The sequence below is a fragment of the Eleutherodactylus coqui genome, chromosome 7 (genome assembly GCF_035609145.1).
Source record: "Eleutherodactylus coqui strain aEleCoq1 chromosome 7, aEleCoq1.hap1, whole genome shotgun sequence".
Classification (NCBI taxonomy): Eukaryota; Metazoa; Chordata; class Amphibia; order Anura; family Eleutherodactylidae; genus Eleutherodactylus; species Eleutherodactylus coqui.
Genome location: NC_089843.1, coordinates 61067586 through 61087301, shown reverse-complemented (window position 1 = coordinate 61087301; position 19716 = coordinate 61067586). Strand labels below are relative to the sequence as shown.

The window sequence follows — 19716 nt, the reverse complement described above, 5'->3', positions numbered from 1 at the left end:
TTGGGTGGGAGTCCAGGGGCGTCATCCCTTTTTGACTCTGGCCTTTGCTAGGCCACCAGCCTGCAGCACCTCCCTCTGTTGCACTGGTCCTCTCTCTCTCGCTTTTTGACAGGAACTGGCTTTTAGCTGGTTCCTGCTCCACCCCTTGGGTAACCCTCGCACGGAAGTCCTGTCTCCGGCCCTCTACAGGCCCTTCTGTGTACTGCACTACTACAATATATATATATATATATATAAACAAAGCTTGACAAAGACCACCAGGTCAAAACGTTGCCGTCTACTGCGTGTTATGGGGAAATAAAGGACGTTTTTTACACTGTCAACTTGGATGCTGCCGTTTCTACTTTATTTTATATATATATATATATATATATATATATATATACATATATATATATATTTTTTTTTTTTTAATTTTTTTTTTTCCCCCCTAAAAGGCTGATTCCCCTCCTTATTACATGCTGTATTTATAAACAAGTATTTTGTTTGTTAACAAAAAATCAATTACAATTTACATATAAGAAAAATGCCATATTAAGAACAGATAAAGTCAATGCATTTTCTTGTCTACATTGTGACTCCATGTGTGTAGAGAGCCAATCCAGATAAAGATGGCCCGTCTCAGTAACTTGTCTTTGAGTAAATACTAGTGATATGGCAGTTCATGTCTATGCATTTTGTTTACATGTAAACAGCATTGGGGGTTGGTAGCAGTAATGAGCTATTCCCTCAGGATATCATACGGAAGATACATTTTTAATTTATTGCTCATTTTTTCATGGTTTCAGGCAACTGTAATATGGCCATTTTTTAACATTCATATTATGACTGCAAAAGCCATACCCCCTCCTGTTCTACTGGATTGAACCTCCATAGAACTATTGCTTTTAAGTCTTGAATCTGTAACATAGACGTAAGAACTACATACACAGACGGGAATTAAACTAACGGCCCCATCTCTGAGAAACAACAATGCTAATGTATATGTTACAGATAATGTGTAAGATGAGTCATTGCATGGAATGCCTAGGCAATCCGTAGAATGCCAATAATAGGAAGTCGGGGTATGAAATAGTTCACACTTTTTCTAGGCATTCTATACAATGCCTGTCACACTCTGGAGGTTTCCTCTGTATATTACAGTCACTTTCATTGCCTCCTTTCTGATGCTTATCAGGCACCATCTTGATGTTGAGATTTTTGCTTTCACTTTCACATCAATCCCATAATGAATTTGCACAGCATTACATTAAGAGCTAGAGACTATACCACCCCTGCTGCAGGTAAAACACTTACATGCCATTCTGTGTTCACCTAAATAAACTACAGACCACAATTATGCATCAGGAGGATGAGCTGTGATCTCCTCTATTATAACTGTGGGACAGGAGCTATAAGATCATTATTAGTTACTGTGTCAGCAGTTTATATCCCCCTTGTAAGCAGTTAATGTGGTAGGGTCCATGTAATAGACTCACACAGACTGTGAAGCTGACTAGAAACTGGACACAGAACAACAAGTCGATCTGAGCTGATCAGAATTGAGAATTGAGAAAAAAGAGGCTAAGAGTTTCAGATAAATAAGAATAACTAAAAAGGTAACACTAGCCGACTTATATATACTAGAGGGATAGCTACATAATGAGTGAAAAAACATTTTCACCAGAGTGGCCCTTTAAATGTATTTAGTCTTGGGGGTGCTTTCAATGAATGGCTGAGCACTGCCTGTAATTGGCTGAGCGCTCAGATACAGCCCTTTCAGCAGGCGGGGATTTCAAATCCCCGCCTGCTGAAAGAACTTCATTACAGTGACGGGACACAAGCTGCTAGATGCGCCTGAGCCCCAGCAGCGGCAGAGAGGTGAGTATTTACTTTTTACTCCAAATAGAAATGATTTTCAGAGAAGGGCTTATATTTAAAGCCCTTCCCTGAAAATCACTGCAAGGGTGTCGGCATCCTATTGCTTTTATCCTTGAAATCAATGGGAGTGCTTTGTGATCCTCTGCCGCAGCTGTGACAGCTGTGGCAGGAGATTCTTTACTTCCCACCGGGAATATTTACATGGCAGCCGTGGCCCGATTGAAGGCAATGGGCATGGACCTGCATTCACCCGTGTTTGTGAATGTATGTGGGTGCGCGGTTTTGTGCGCGCCTATGTACACACACGCTCATTTGAAAGCACCCTGAAAAGGGACATATAACGAGGGACATGACTATCTAATATAAGTATATAAATGGTCCTTACAAATAATATGATGAAAACCTGGTCTGTGGAAAAGTCTATCACTTCCTCTTTCTAGGGAAAAAAGGGCTTCTTTACCATAAGAAATGTGAATCTGTAGAATAGTCAGTCTCAGGAGCTGCTGACTACAATGGCAGATGTAGACAATGTCTTAAACGTTAATGCTGATACAGTCTATATAATTCTTGTTTAAATGTTGGCCTACTGTAATCTGATTGCCACTTGGGATCAAGAGAGAAAAGTTCCCCTTTTACGGCATATTCCTTAATGCTGTATGGGTTTTTCAGCTTCTTCTGGTTCAGTATAGGAAACAAAGTTCTAAAGTTTACCCGTACTGCTCTCCAAGGCATCTCCCATCCCTTGGCTGAGCTTGATAGACACATCTCAGTTTTCCAGGCATACTGTGTACAGTAACTAAAGTAACTGAGCAGAACATCTTCAGTAAAATAGGTTACGTACTGGAATTCCATTTGTGGTACCAATTACAGTTGTATCATTGAACTGTACCATAGAACAGATTACATGAATGACAGATAAAGGTATATATATATACAGAATTATATGATTTCTAACAAATAGTAGCTTTTTTTGTATTGACTACCATTGTTGGCTTGGGTCTCCTTTGGCACACAAAAGACAATGCTTTTGAAGGTTAACACAATAGCTATTCAGAATGAATCGTCAATTAGATGTAAAGGTGAATTTGTAAAACTGTATGGGTTTTACTACAGTAATACAGTATTTATTTACTATTTTTGTTATGATCCTATTGTTGCCATTTCAGGAGAGAGAAATTGATTAGGAAACCTCATAGCATAGTTGAGCAGAACCAAGAGGATGGACATATACGGATGTTTATGGTGGATGATATGTTGATGTGTGCTGTTATTGAGATGTGGAGCAGAAGACACTAGAAATATGCTAACTGTAGAGCAAGTCAGAAGAGTAACTATCCATAAGGCCAAGTGGAGCAGTATTCCGATGGTACCTAGGTAATCCTAAGCCAACTTTGCAGGACAGAAGAGTGGTGTACATTCTAGAAATACACTATAAAGAGTACAGAAAACTTTCCTGAGCCTGTTTCCAGACAATCACCCAATTGCAGACACTTGGATGCTCCTCCACCTAGTGAGTACCTGGGCAACTAAATGTTGTAGCTAGAGATGAGCGAGCACCCAAATGCTCGAGTCCGTGTTATTTGAGTCAAGCTTTCTGTAAAATTTGAGAGCTCTACTCGAGTAACGAACCCCATTGACTACAATGGGAGATTAGAGCATTTTTGTATGTGGGACGCCGGGTGACGAGCTTTTTTTCCCCCCCTAGGTTCATCTCTCTCTCTCTCTCCCCTGCCTGCCAGACAAAAAATTTGCCAATGATGCGCGCTGCGTCACGACGGGGAGGGGCCAAAACAGGCACGTCACAGTGGGGAGGAGCCAAAAACTGGGGCAGGGTCGAACACGGCTTGATGCTCGTTCGAGTAATGAGCACCATTGAGTAGGCTAATACTCAAACGAGCATCAAGCTCGGCAGGGTATGTTTGCTCAACTCTAGTTGTAACATTTAAAAAATATGCTAATTGTAATGTAAATAGCAAAGCTGAGTTAAGCAGCTGGTGTCTGTGAGTGATGTTCCACATAGCCCTGACTGTTCTTATTTTTGTACCCAGCCCGTTCCTCTGCTGGATCCTTACAAATTTACTTGCAGTTGATTTGTTGCAGAAATTCCTGTAATGGAAAAAATTGTTGTATAAATCAGAATAGGCCTATTTTGAAAGCAAGCACTTGGACCCTATTGTTATTTCTGAATTCGCCCATAAGGCAAAGTCCCAATGGCAAGTGGTTGGCTCCAATGGCAAGTGGTTGGCTCCAATGTCACCTCTAAATGGTTTTGACATCACACCTGCTGATATCCTAGTGGGCCAGTCCAATCCTGTGCCCCAATGCCTGTTTCAACATGTTTTGTTTCACTAATTTCCCAAAATGCTTAAAAGCATGTAGATATAAAAGTTAGCGTCATACAAATGCCGGTCTACCTTTAGTAAGGATGTATTTGCCATTAGTTCACACATTCACTTACAGTGCAGGTTACTTGTACAGTGAAATGTATTTACAAAGTACAAGATGTCCCAGTTTCATTTTAAGCCATTGTTCTCATGAATAAATCAGTACGTTAGACCTGTAGGTTAAAGACTTGCATTTTATTGATACAATTTTAAATGAAAATGTCTCATTTAATTCTTCAATATCTGGCCCCCAGCCCTGACAATTCATGGTCAGAAGCATGTAAGCACCAAATATTAGATACATATGTGCTTGTTGAATGTTATTCCAGAACCAAATAAGTGCCTTCCAATAGGTGGCACTGTGGAGGCATTGTTCCATTGACCCCCGATTCCAGAACCAGGAATGCTTTTAAGGTGCCTCCTCTACTACTGTAGTAATGTAAACTGTTCTAGGAACACATGACACTAAATAAGATAGGTCAGTGAAAATGCAGGACCTCTCATTGATGCTTATTCCTATTGTTTTCAAATGATAGGAAGTCATTTTGTACTTGTTATATGATTTTTTTTTGTAGTCAAGTCACATTATTATGATCACCTCCAACTTTTGACATCAGCAGTAAATAGCCCATGAAGGAAGTGACGTGTCGTTGGCTGGCTTGTTGGGTATATAAGGAGTGCAGTAGGCTGTCTGCTAACATAGCACTTGTTGCGTAAAAGAGGGATGATTATTGGCTTTTAGGCCAAGGGAGGCAGTGTTTATCAAACAGTGTAGTTTGTGAACTGCTTGCGTGCTGCTGTGATGAAAGTGTATTGTGAGTTGACAAATGGCACCATTGGGAATAACCAACATGGAAACTGTGGAGCACCATGTGCCATTGATGTGAGAGGTGGACATTAGCTACGAAGGTGTGTGAGGACTGATACGCTACATTTGAGCAATTTACCATGAAAATAAACCAAGGGACTACCAGACGTGTGTCTAAAACAACAGTTCAGCAAACTGCGTAGGGGGCTCTAAAGCAGAAGGATGGCCACTGCACCTACACTAATAAAGCTGCATCGAAAGAAAAGGCGTCAATTTGTATGGTAGTATCAGAAGTGGATTACGACTTATTTGCAAAGAGTTGCCTTCCTCTATGAGTTGCGTTTTCTGCATCATTGAACAAATGGATGTTGGCATGTCAGGCAAGGAACATCAGAGAACAAATACTCTGCAGCCATTACTGGAAGAACACAAACTAGTGGTGGCATGGTTATGGTCTGGGTTTTTTTTTCATGACATTCTCTGGGCCTGCTCATCCACATGGAAGGCAATTTGAACTTATTTGGTTATAAATAGAGATGAGCGAGTATACTCGCTAAGGCACATTACTCGAGCGAGTAGTGCCTTAGCCGAGTATCTCCCCGCTCGTCTCTATAGATCCGGGGGCCGGGGAGCGGCGGGGGAGAGCGGGAGAGCGGGGAGGAATGGAGGGGAGATCTTTCTCTCCCCCCCCCCCCCCCCGCTCCCCGCCGCAACTCACCTGTCACCCGCACCGGCCCCCGAATCTTTAGAGACGAGCGGGGAGATACTCGGCTAAGGCACTACTTGCTCGAGTAATGTGCCTTAGCAAGTATACTCGCTCATCTCTAGTTATAAAGCATTCAATTGGGTGCTGTACCCCTTTATTTCTAATTTGTTCTATTCTGTCCTGCTGGGATAGCCAAGCAAGCAGTTTGGGATCCAGTGATCTATTTCCAATACACAAGACTTGTGTCCACTGATATGCGAGCTAGGCGTCCTATAATCTAGTGTCTATTGTTTAAAAGAACTTCTTGAACATATTGGTACAGTAAAACCTCTACTAGCATTGACATCTACTAATAGTTGATTTAGACAAAACGATTATCACTCAAAATTAGCTCAAAAGCCATCGTCTTAGCGATAATCGTTGTGTCTATATTGCGCCCATTGTGCAGTTTTTCGTTAACGATTCGCTCATCGTTGATTTTCAGTCCACTTAAAATCCGTTGTTCGGCTGTTTGCTTCTCATTTGGTTAAAATGACATTCGTTCAGTGACTCAATGTAGCGTTCAATGCAAACACTACACAACGATAATACAACAACTGAAAGCCCTGACGCTACATCCATTTTCCAATAATTTTCATAAGGTTAAAAATGTCCATCTTTAAAAGCAAAACCATCGCTCATTTTTATTGTTATAATGAAAATTGGACAATAATCTATGGGTCTAAATGGGGCATAAGTCCAATTCTGAGTAAGGCTATTTTTTTAGCCAACATTTTGTATTGAATAACATTGGCTGCCTCTAATAACACCGGCGTGTGCCGTCCAATGTGACCTTACTACTGAACTCACGTGATCTCCTGCTCAGTGTCTCCTCCTCCTCCTGCTGCTAATGCAACCCAACCTTCATCATTGGCGATGGGTAATACACTAGTACAATACTGTACAATTTCACTCTAATGTAACAGCACAGAGAACACAGTGATAATGCTGGGAAAAATGATGTAGTAGATGTAACCTGTAGTCCTATGTAACACCACAGAGAACATAGTGATAATGCTGAGGACAGATAATATACTGTAGGACAGCAGATATCACCTGCAGTCCTATATAACAGCACAGAGAACACAGTGATAACGCTGAGGACAGATGATGTACTGTAGGACAGCAGATATCACCTGCAGTCCTATATAACAGCACAGAGAACACAGTGATAACGCTGAGGACAGATGATGTACTGTAGGACAGCAGATATCACCTGCAGTCCTGTATAACAGCACAGAGAACACAGTGATAATGCTGAGGACAGATGATGTACTGTAGTACAGCAGATGTCACCTGCAGTCCTATGTAACAGCACAGAGAACACAGTGATAAGGCTGAGGACAAATGATGTAGTAGATGTAACCTGTAGTCCTATGTAACACCATAGAGTACATAGTGATAATGCTGAGGAGAGATAATGTACTGTAGGACAGCAGATATCACCTGCAGTCCTGTATAACAGCACAGAGAACACAGTGATAACGCTGAGGACAGATGATGTACTGTAGGACAGCAGATGTCACCTGCAGTCCTATGTAACACCACAGAGAACACAGTGATAACGCTGAGGACAAATGATGTACTGTAGTACAGCAGATGTCATCTGCAGTCCTATGTAACACCACAGAGAACACAGTGATAACACTGAGGACAGATGATGTACTGTAGTACAGCAGATGTCACATGCAGTCCTATGTAACACCACAGAGAACACAGTGATAACGCTGAGGACAGATGATGTACTGTAGTACAGCAGATATCACCTGCAGTCCTATATAAGCGCACAGAGAACACAGTGATAACGCTGAGGACAGATGATGTAGTAGATGTGACCTGCAGTCCTATGTAACACCACAGAGAACACACAGTACCATGTTCAATAACCTGTTAAATGTTCATTTATTCTTTACAGTAGTCTTTTATATTCATTTATTATTGTTATTGTTTTTGGTATTAAAGACCATATTTATTCGTCATTAAATGTGGTTTGTTGTGTTTTTGGAATGTCTAGGACAAATTAATTGGATTTCCATTGATTCCTAAGGAAATAATTACCTTGAGTAGCAATGGTTTCAGGTAAAGCCGATTGCTTTCAGATGAATTATTACTAGAGATGAGCGAGTATACTCGGTAAGGCACATTACTTCAGCGAGTAGTGCCTTAGCCGAGTATCTCCCCGTTCATCTCTAAAGATTCGGGGGCCGGCGGGGGGTGAGGAGCGGCGGGGGAGAGCGGGGAGGAACGGAGGGGAGATCTCTCTCTCCCTCTTTCCCCCCTGCTCCCCGCCACAACTCACCTGTCACCTGCGCCGGCCCCCGAATCTTTAGAGACGAGCGGGGAGATACTCGGCTAAGGCACTACTCGCTGAAGTAATGTGCCTTAGCGAGTATGCCCGCTCATCTCTAATTATTACCAACATTTGTAGAGGTTTTACTGTATTTCCCTTCCCTGATGAAGCTACAAATGTAGCAATATGCGTAGGTTTCCTCATGTCCAGTTTTTTTTTACTTTTTTGCTATTTATTGGCTCTTTGAGCGCATTTCATTTTGGATTATATTGGATAATGTCGTTTATAACCTTTACCAGGTAAACTTTATTGTTGATATATGCACTTGATATGGATTTTTTCCATATTATCATGTCTACCTTACTACTTCATATATTTTTTTATTATGGAACCTACTGGGAATGCACTTTTGTTCATTTGCATTATGTTTTATGCATTGTGGACAGATTTGCCTTTTATTGGATTTGCATATTCTGGATATGTGATTTAAGCTTTAAATTGTTTCTTAGCATGTGTAAATAAATGGATTGGCCTAATATAATGGGTATACATGTTTTTTTTCCACTCTATTTTCTTCAGCAAGCAGTTTTAGTCATTCCATACAAAGCTGGCTCCATTCTTTGAGAACAGCCAAGTAGAACCAATCAAAAATGTAGGGGCACAGCACTTAGGTGAGCACTTCTGCCTGTTCCTTCAAGTGATCAGTGGGGGGCACCAGATGCTCCAGAGATGAAAACTTTTGACATGTCACTATGGCATATAAAAACATTTCTGAAAAATTACAAGTACATTACACTTTAAATAAGACACAATGGTTGGGAGATAGGTTTGTCTTTCAAACGGTATTCTAGTGTGACACAAAGGGGTAATATCTGTGTTGCTTTGTACATAGGGGCATTGTTGTACTTTATGACCTAGATGTTTTCATGTTGCAACAGTTGATAGGGAACATTTCAGAAAGAAGAAATTAAGAAATGTGTCTAATTGAACTTTTCCTTAGTGGTTAACACTGTTGCCTTGCAACGCTGGGGTCCAGTGTTCAGATTCGACCAAGGGCAACATCTGCATGGAGTTTGTATATTCTCCCCGTTTTTGTGTGTTTCATCTGAGTTCTCTGATTTCCTCCCATACTCCAAAAACATAATAGGTGATTCTAGATTATGGGCCCAATGGGGACAGAGTCCAATATTAAGTGAGGACAATCTGTGTACCGTACTACAGAACATTTATGTGCTGTACAAGTGAGTAAAATAAAAATGCTCAATTTGGATAACAGCATTCCTGAACAGGTCAAGACATGTCCATGTTATACTCGTAATATAGTAGCATTGTCGGAGTCAAAGGGACAGTTGATTATCAAGCAATAGAAAGTGGACAGAAGGTACTGTATAAAGATTAAAACAAGAAAGAAAGTGGAACGAAAGTTGATTACAAAATTTCTTTCTATGGAAGGTTGGCTAAGAAATATAGGTCCATCAAGTCCAAAATCTGGTAGACTTCATCTATGCGGAAGTTCTTTATTTCTCCAGGAAGTCAAGTGCACAGTTCCACAAACATTTCAGAGTGACTGTTCTTGAACCTAAGAAGTACACTATGGTTTACATCTTTTCTCTTTAGGGACATCAGCCTTAGCATCATGCTAGAGAATTCAAGAATACTAAAGAACACTAAAGAATAGTAACCAACCATGCACACAGCTTGTAAATAGAGATGAGCGAGCATACTCGCTAAGGCAAACTACTGGAGCGAGTAGTGCCTTATGCGAGTACCTGGTCGCTTGTCTCTAAAAATTCGGGTGCCGGGAGCGACGGGGGAGAGTGGGGAGGAACAGGGGGGAGATCTCTCTCTCACTCTCTCCCCCCCCCCCCCCCCCGCTACCCCCTGCTCACTCCCGCAACTCACCGCTCTCCCCCACCGGCACCCGAATCTTTTGAGACGAGCGGGCAGGTGCTCACATAAGGCACTACTCGCTCGAGTAGTTTGCCTTAGCGAGTACGCTCGCTCATCTCTAGTTGTAAAGTACATTATTACTCTAAAACTAGTTGATGTTGAAGATGTCCTTTGCTGATGACAAAAGACATTACTACACCTATTTGTTATTTACAGACCAGGTAGAAATCGAGTGCTCTGTAACTTTTTTCACTAAATGCTACAAACGGGCATCTATCTTCTACAGTGCTTTCGCATATGGGTCTACCTGAGACTTTTGTGACTTTGTATAGTTTGTCGAACAACAAGAATTTGTCCTTTGTCTTCCAACAATTGTCCATATTCCGGTTGGTTGCAGAGGGCTCAATTGTAAACATTTTTGAATTCAAGATTTATTTACAAAACTATATAACTCCTCCATACCATGGATGTACTGGTTGGGTAGAAAGGGGGTCCGTCGTTTTACAGGATGGTGCGGTTGCACCCCAATGGAACACTGTAGATACTAATAAAGGGTTCATGGTTGAAATACCCCTTTAATACTATGCTTATATGAGATATTACTTCAGCTGGTTAGATGTTCAATGGAATTCTGTTTCAAGCATACAGTAACTTGTATGAATGAACTCCCTGATATATAATGCAAAAAGTGCCGATAGAATAAGAACTGGAATGAGACGCTGTAGTAAAATATGAAAATAAGATATGAATTTAGGCAGAAATATGTCGACCTTGACATTGAATAATGTTTAGTTCATTTGTACTTTACATATAAAATGTGAAGTCCATGTTTTCTTAATATCTACATTTTATCATTGCTGCCGATTTTGACAGTATACAAGAATATGTATAATCGTCACTCAATAATTATGCGAAATTCAGATTTTTAAAGCGTGTTCTTCTGCTGTTCAAATTTGTGCATGTGGCAAATATTTATGATGCTTTGTCAATGGCATTTATTATGCTAATCTGAATCAAGTACTCATTATTAAAAGTTCACTGCACACTTGCAGGCTTTCCATTTTTGGTGCCCTTGAAACAACCCTTTCTCATCTTGAAAGAGGTTCAAAGAATTTAGCTTTTTATTTTATGAGTATGTTTTGAATTGCAGAATTAATGCTCCAGCAAAAACATGAACATCTGAACATCTGAATATTAGGAAACGGCAGCCATAAAACTGAAATACATTAATTCATGAAAATACGTTTGACTAAAATACTGTGTAGCAGCTTTAGTCATTTACCATTTATATGTTCTGTGGTGTAAGTTAGTGGAATAAAAGTAGGTCATTTGCATTTTTATTAAGCGAACCCATATATTTAGGAGAAAATAGATCAAAATATAGATAGAGTGCAAATAAAGTGAAAATCCATATTTTATCTCACTTCAAAATTCTTTGCCTTTATGTTATTGGTTATCAGTGGGATACATTTCCTGGCCATGACACAATGTGGAAAATAAATGAATACCTATTATTATTGTATATGATATTTTCATCCATAATACTAGACATCGGTATGATTTTGGGCCACTCTTGGTAGAAGTCATTGAAATTTATTTGATTGCTAAAACTTAGACCCCTATGCATAAAAAACCCAATGGCTTCTGAGAACACATCCTTAACTTCACTGGCTTTTTCCTTTTGAACTTCGTGATTTTATTTTGGTCTACATGTACAGAACTTATTGGGATGAAGTCAAATATTTTTATGAGGACTCTTGTTGTCTTCTCCTCCGTGTTAGATTTTTTTTACTATTTGTAAACTTATGATAAAAAAACATTGAAAATTAAACAACGCATCAATTAAACCAAAAGTATAAAAGTGACCAAAAATTTGACCTGGGACTGGAATGGCTAGGGAGTAGTACTATTACCTGTTGTTCATTCTGCTGTGAATTCACTAGTTCATAGACTTCTCTTCCAAAGTCCAAAATTTCCATAGCCCTCCCGTGACCACCAAATGTACAATGTGCATCGGCAATCTAACACACTACATGATATTCTTTAATTATCTAGTAATGGCAAACCGGATATGTTCACGTAGTGTCTTAGGCTACTGATGCACAACCAATGCACAATGTGCATTAGGTAGACAGATCAGCACTTCTGCCATCTTGGAAAATCAAATAGGGGACCGGAAATCAGCGGATCCATAGCAGAATTGTGAAAAAAGAGAGCTCCATGGTATATTACTCCCCCGACTCCCTCATGTCATATAGTGACCACAGAGTCACTTTAAGGCACTAACAGCCAATGTTTACACAACTGCATAGATTTAGTAGATAAACTGAAGTACGCTGACATGGATATATTAAAGTTTATGTCTTCCACTAGACTTGGCCCCGTGCTATTACTTTGCCTCTGACTAGTCAAAGCACAGTATTTTTGGCCCTGTAGTCTATGGATCTTTGTTTAGCTATCAATACTCCCTCCTGCTCACTCCCGCAACTCACCTGTCACCCGCGCTGGCAGCCGAACCTTCTCTGCTGAGCGGGGACATACTCGCTAAGGACAATACTCGATCGAGCAATTGTCCTTAGCGAGTATGCTCGCTCATCTCTACTCATCAACCAAATAGAATTAGAATATTCACTTACTAGTGTACTGTACTGTATGCACTTCAAGAATAGCCTTTTATGGCATTGTGACAAACATGAAAATTAATATCTCCTATATATTTTTTTGTTTTTCTTAGGACTATACGCTCACTATGTATTTTCAACAATCATGGAGAGACAAAAGACTTTCTTATTCAGGAATTCCTCTTAACCTTACATTGGATAACAGGGTCGCTGATCAGCTCTGGGTACCTGATACATACTTTCTTAATGATAAAAGATCATTTGTCCATGGAGTTACTGTGAAGAATAGAATGATACGCCTTCATCCAGATGGGACTGTACTTTATGGACTAAGGTAGGATGCATTTTTCCTTATCATTTTTTGTCTGACTATATATACAGTAACAAGATTTGAAGTCACTAGACCTTCCTTTAACTCTATCAACAGTACAAGTATTTGAGAATCACTAGAGTACTGGGGATTTTGGAGGGTTATGAGGAAGTTAGTCATTATTGGTTTGGTTGAGGGAAGTATTGGGGAAGTATAATTGAGGAGGCTTTATTTTTCATATGGAATTTATTGAACAGGTTTTGCAGGGAGGGAAAATCCCTACCCATACATGCAGTGTTGGAACCTTCAATTCCCTTCTGGTTCCTTAAGTGGGTCACATGGTATGAAATTGTTTGTACCTGTCATGTCTTTGCAGGAGGCTAGCTGATGCGAAGACAGAGAAGGTAGCTGGCTTAGGTATTAAAAGTATTGTGTCAATCATAAAGTTATCCCTATCCACAGGATGCAGAATAACTTTATGATTGGTGGGGGTCCGACCACTGGGACCCTGACTGATCCCAAGAACAAGGTCCTTTCAGACTCAAAATGAATGACTACAATGACAACGCTGTCATTGAAGTGAACGGAGCAGTGATGCACCTGTGTGACCTGTGCTCCATTCACTAAGGGAACAATTTGACCTCCTTTCTCAGAAACATGGGGTTACAAGCAGTCAAACCCCCACCAATCATGAGGATAGGGGTTGAGTTTATAACTTGACATAACCCCTTTAAATGAGTCGAACAATCAACCCCCTTGATGATGTAAAGGGTACAGCAAGAGTCCATACAATTTGACCCTGTGTTGGGCCAGGTCAGAAGTGTAGATTCCAACACCGCAGGTCCAGATAAGGATTTTATCTTTCTGGACAACGCCTTTAAAAATACAAATAACCAATATTTAAGAAATGAAGAGATTATAGTTTGCTTGACTCAAGTATGATAGATATATATGATAAAGTTTAGTGGGTTTACAAGCTTTACTGACTACTTGCAAAACTTTGAATGATACAACTCTCGAGAAAAGTAACGGAAAGCCAAATAAAGAAAAACAACAGTGTTTGTGTTAGTAATAATGAATCTTGTGACATCTCTGCAAAATGTAAATTACGATTTCAGTTCTATACCAGCTGAAGTTGCAGGAGATAAACGCAATCAAATTCATTATAATTTGCATAGAGAAGTAAAGGAGGAAATCAAATGTAAAAAGCATTAAGTATAATTTTCCCTGGCAATTTCAAGAGGTGCTTCAGCTAAAAAAAGAAAATATTTCTGTATGCCGTGAGACCAATGAATTTGTCCTCTTAATCAGTCAGATTCTTCTAACGTCAAAATTGTCAGCACGGTGCATCATATAAGTGATTTATCATTATTTTTCTATGATGTTTTAAGATGGATGTGCTGAGCTTAAGTGGGGATAAGTATCTGATTTTAATTAGCATGAAGTTGAGCACTTGATATTTACCAAAATAATAAAAATTGGCATGAAAGAGAGCAAAGATGTGAAGTGTGTAATGTCATTGTAACTTAACGACAAAGTTCATACAAAAGTTCTTGAGCAACTTTTCAAGGGTCTTCTCGAAAGATTTGAAAGTGCGGTCAACCAAAAGAGAAGGAACTTTGGGTTTATTATTGTTTTTCTTATCAATCTGGTTTATGTGATGTGCTGATACTCATGTAGCACAAATGTTTATTTATTGTATATTCAACATGACTACATGATGTACCGGCTCAGTGCTTAGAACTGTTGCATTGCAGCACTGGGAAACTGAGGTCGGAATTTGTCCAAGGCAACATCTACATCGAATTTGCATGTTGAGTTTTGTGTGGGTACTGGTTTCAAGTCAAAAAATTAAAAAAATGCTTAGATTTTCTATGAGGACAGGGCCTCATGTGTACATTTTGTATATGGCGCCTCTGAATAGACTGGTCCAATTAAAAGCTATAGTGAATATGTGACTCTGAGCATTTCTCTTTCCTGAATTGTTGAATGCTTAAGAACTATTATCAAGAATTGAAAAAATATATTATCATTGACGTAACTATAGTGGGTTCAGAGGTTGCAGGCACTGGAGCCTTATGTGACTCATAAAATCTCTCTTACCCATTTAAGGATACTAATTCAATAAATTAAACATTAGCTAGAGTGAGTCTTTTGCTAGAAAAATTGTAATTTCATTTTTTTATGGTTGCCTATAAATATTGACCCATATTTACTTTATATATAGCAAAGTAAGGTGTCTAGAACATCTGTTGAAAATGGCCCCTCCAGCATCCGAGCACTTTTGTATACAGGTTTGCATACATGATATTGGTAATAGCAGCAACTTCCCACCATATCATATCTTTGAGGGCATCTGGCTTATTGTTGTATATGCGGCTCTTCAGTAAACCACACAAGAAGAAGTCAGGTGGAGTCAGGTTCGATGATCTTGGAAGCCACAGATTTGTCAAAATGATTTGGTCACCAAAATAACTTTCAGTTGCCCTCATGCGTGCATTAGATGTGTGGCATGTGGTGCCGTCTTGTTAAAGGTAACACTTTGGGTTGTCTCAAATTTTTTCATCAATTGACTACGGGATTTTGCCCATGCACTTATTTCACCATACTTATTCTACAATGCCTTTTGATATTATTTTAATGAACTCATTTGCTAGTATTCACGAACAATAAACACATGCTGTTCAACTGAGCACATGTTTGTGGTACACTGAGTCAAATTGGTAGTCGTCTGTTTGGTAGTCGCCTCTCAGGGTAATGGGTACAAGCCAATGAGAGGTTAATGGTTTGTCAATGTCAACTTTCAAAAGGAATCATACAGAAATTATAGTTATTGAGGAATGTTTGGATTTCCTAGCAAGAGAACACCATGTAATTGGGGAAGGGGGGGGGGGGGGGGACTCTGTTACAAACTTTGCTTTGGTGCCCAGCAGCTTTAAGTTACGCCTCTTGAATATTACCTTTAACTAGCATAAACTGTCCCGTTTGGAATGTAGGTGAGATCCCAGAGTGGAATTTTAAAAAGGTACAACTGAAAGATGTAAAAACTCTTAGATCACTGTCACACATGCGTTCAGTTAAATGCCGCTCTGAACCACATAAAAAAAGTGTAAACACTGAAAAATAGAACAGACAATGCTTGAAAATTGCAGTGTTACAAATACTGCATTCGAGCGCAGGTCTGAGAAGCCTCATTAAAATCAATGGAAGCGTTGTACTGTGGTTAGCGCTGTGCTAGGGACGTGGCCTTAAGTCAGTTGTCCCTGAAGCATAAGAAGACTAGACCGTCATGATAATGATGACCTTAACATACATTTCTGTCCTGATGCTCTCATGGTTGCTGTGAGTCCATCCGTCAAGTTTACATACCTGTAGCACTGTACAAGAGGGGGAAACCCTTTGTAAATGTGATTGCCTGTCCGCATGTGCGTAACAAGCTACACTTTCAAGATACTGTTCCCATTTAGGTCACAGATTAATGGTGATTGAACTGGAACCAGTAAAACCCTACTTTGGGGTAGAACTTTGCTACAAATTGGTACATATTATGTGGGAGTGCCTGCTTATTCAACCTTTCTGGAGAAAGGTCTTTGAGCTGTACGAGGGCATGTCTGCGTAGCACGGTGGAGGCCTCCCCAACTAGCACTGCTCTCTGTTATTCCTGGTCCTTTTGCCATGATTATAAAAGGTCTTTTACGTCATTTCCTCGCTGGAGACATTATCCAACATCTTTGGTGGAGCAGTGTCACCCCCTCAATTCTGGAATTTATCCAGGAGCTGAACCAATTGATGTATATGGAGGAGTTGGTAAATGAGGGCTCTGATGTTGCACGCTCGAACAGACATGTCTGGTCACTATGGAATGTATTTCATGACTCTTCCGAGTTCCAGAATATAATGTGGTGATGTGGTGATGAGAGGGGTGGGTCTTGTCAGGTTTCCTATGAGGCTATGGGGTGAGGCCGCTACCTGGATAGCCCACTGGTGGGTTTCGAGTGGCCTTACATTTATTGTTATTAGCGGGTCTCTTTACTTCCCTGTCTGATGCCCCTTTTTCCCTTTTTTGTTTTAGGATCTACTATTTCTGTCTCCATTTCTACCTTGTATTTTCTGTTTTCTTCCCCTCGATGGACTCAGGTGTCCAAAGGTTGATTTTTTTATGATTATAGGGGCCAGCTATGTCGGTGAGTCTGGGTCCCTACTGATTTATTGTACAAGTATAGGCTATTGAGGTTGTACCTGACAGGCACATAGCACTTGTTACTGTTGTTATGCTTGGGCACGATTTTTCCTTTTTCTAACCCCTATGTTATTGTTGTGGCCCTGTGAGACAAGCTATTTGTTGTGTTTCTTTCTTTACTACTGTGTAAAAATTGCACAAAAATTCTAATAAAAATATATTAAACATAAAAGTTTGGAACAGCACAAACCCAAACTGAGCTTTTAGCAAATTTCTACCTGAAACTCGTCTCAGAGTGTTATACAGGGCTTTTATGTTTCTTAGACATTGTTATATACCAGTTTTAGAGATTTTGGTGAACTTCCGCTGAACTTTTGGTGAACCGGCGGAAAGGAACTTTTCAAAATTTCACTCAACATCATCAGAGATGATCAGAGTAAAGAAAAAAAAGGGAGAAATATGGGGAAATTGTGATTTTGTTTTTGCTTGTACATCCTCCCCAAAAAAATAATAAAAATTGAAAGCTGTACTTGGCTGTCTATGTCAGCTCCATAGACGTTGTATGGAGCAGCACCCTACTGGGGCATCAAGTATTCCAAATATTTGCTCACTGCTGTCATGCAATGAGAGTTAATGAAGGGCTTGGGACCCCTATTCTAGTGTTATGTGAGGTCCCTAGAAATCAGACATTTATCAACTGCCCTATGGACATTAAGAACTTAAACAAGCGTAAAAAACAGAGAGAGAGAGAGGGAGAGAGATAAAAAATGGCACAGATCTAAGTGTAGTATGATGATGCTAAGTTAAAAAAAGGAAAAATAACACAAGTTTCACCATTTGGAGTTGTGCTAGCCTGGGAACAACTCCAGTCCACACAGGTCCAAACACGTGACAAGCTGCAGCAATGATAGAAGTCAGGACGTCTTCTCCCAGACCTCAACCTGGCTGTATGGATCACAGGATGGCCTCAAAACATGTTCATCACTTTCTGGCACTGTTTACTATACAGTCAATCTGATACCTCTAAGGGCTGGGAGACCCATAAGCATAGTCAATATCCCTTTATTATAAATAAGAAGTTCAATGCATTTCCACCCCACACCAGGGTCTTCAGACCCTAAGGTATCACCAGTGTGGGGTGGAACTGCACTGTGAATTTTTTTGACAATAAAAGAATATTGACTATACACGTTGACCTCCCAGCTCTTTAATGTCTCTTAGTGGCTGTACAGCAAGCAGCGTTTGAGCCTGTCTTGTCACGTATCCTATGGATAGATGATAAATGCTTTTTGTGAGATAACTTCTTTATTAGGAGAAAATGGTAAAAAAGAATAATAGAATAATGTCATAGCTATATGAAAAAATACATAATCATCTCATCAAAGGGGAGCACCAATTTAGAAATAACTTGATATCAGGAAATGCATCTATAAGAGTTACTGATTGTTATTCCTTGCGATCTCCGAAATGCAATATGTGGAAGGTAGAATTCCATTAAGTTGGGAGATTGCATATGCTACTTTAACAAAATTGTTCCATCTTTGTAGTGTGTTAAGAGAAATATTATCCATTAAATGATCCCTGCTCTGCCTTGACATCATGTGCTTTTGATAACTGCTCAAGACTTTTCATATAATGCAGAGGCGAATATTCTGAAATAATATTGTTTTGTATTTTACATACAGAAACCAAAAGGTTAGGAATAGAGATTAGCGAGTATACTCGCTAAAGGCAATTGCTCGAGCGAGCCTTGCCTTTAGCGAGTACCTGCCCGCTCGAGATTGAAGGTATGAGTGCCGGCGGCGGGCAGGGAGCTGCGGGGGAGAGCGGGGAGGAACGGATGGGCGATCTCTCCCTCTCCCCCCGCTCCCTCCTGCTGACAGCCGCTACTCACCGCTCCCCCGCGCTGGCACCCGAACCTTCAGTCTCGAGCGGGCAGGTACTCGCTAAAGGCAATGCTCGCTCAAGAAATTGCCTTTAGCAAGTATACTCGCTCATCTCTAGTTAGGAACTATATCAAGTCATCGTCAAATGTCACATTTATGGATGTATAAGAAATGCCAACTAATAACTATAATGGGATTTCTTTCTTACACTAATTAAACATAAGTTGACAATAGAGTGATTGGACAGCAATGATGATGGTAGACTTGATAATCATGTAATATTTGTGGCTTGATCTTCTTCTACTTTCACCAAATGAACCAGCCATTGCTGCTGGTTAGTGATGAGTGAACTTTAGAAAAGTTTGGTTGGGATGGTTTACTGGACCTTTGCAAAATGTTCAGTTCAGTGTGAATTAGTTTGAGCTGAACCAGATGTTCACCGAAATCCCTAAAACTGATGTATAAGACTGTCTAAGAACCATAAAAGCTCTGTATAACACTGAGTGTTCAGGACTAGTGTTGAGCAAACCAAACCAGTAGGACCTTGTTTCAGGTAGAGCTTTGCTAAAAACTCTGTTCAGCTTCATTCCAAACCGAACTCTTGGCAAAGGTCAACTTGAAACAGTTCTACTGGTTCGGTTCACTCAACATAACTAATATAGGACATGAAGCAATCTTAGTTATGAGAAAAGAGTAAAAGAATTAAATGTATTTAGTCTAGAGTTGAGACATCTAATGGAGG

The 19716-nt window shown here is 40.0% G+C and overlaps 1 protein-coding gene across 4 annotated transcripts in view; it reads left to right on the top strand.

Moving 5' to 3' along the window:
- Window positions 1–19716, top strand: part of GABRB1 (gamma-aminobutyric acid type A receptor subunit beta1) — a 545263-nt gene that overhangs the window by 272402 nt on the left and 253145 nt on the right. For 3 of the 4 annotated variants that reach the window (XM_066573124.1, XM_066573122.1, XM_066573121.1), the window contains one exon: window positions 12712–12932. In XM_066573124.1, coding sequence (XP_066429221.1) covers window positions 12712–12932 — 221 coding nt within the window. Of the gene's footprint in view, window positions 1–11687; window positions 11712–12711; window positions 12933–19716 lie in introns of those variants that run through there. The other variant, XM_066573123.1, reaches the window with a different exon arrangement.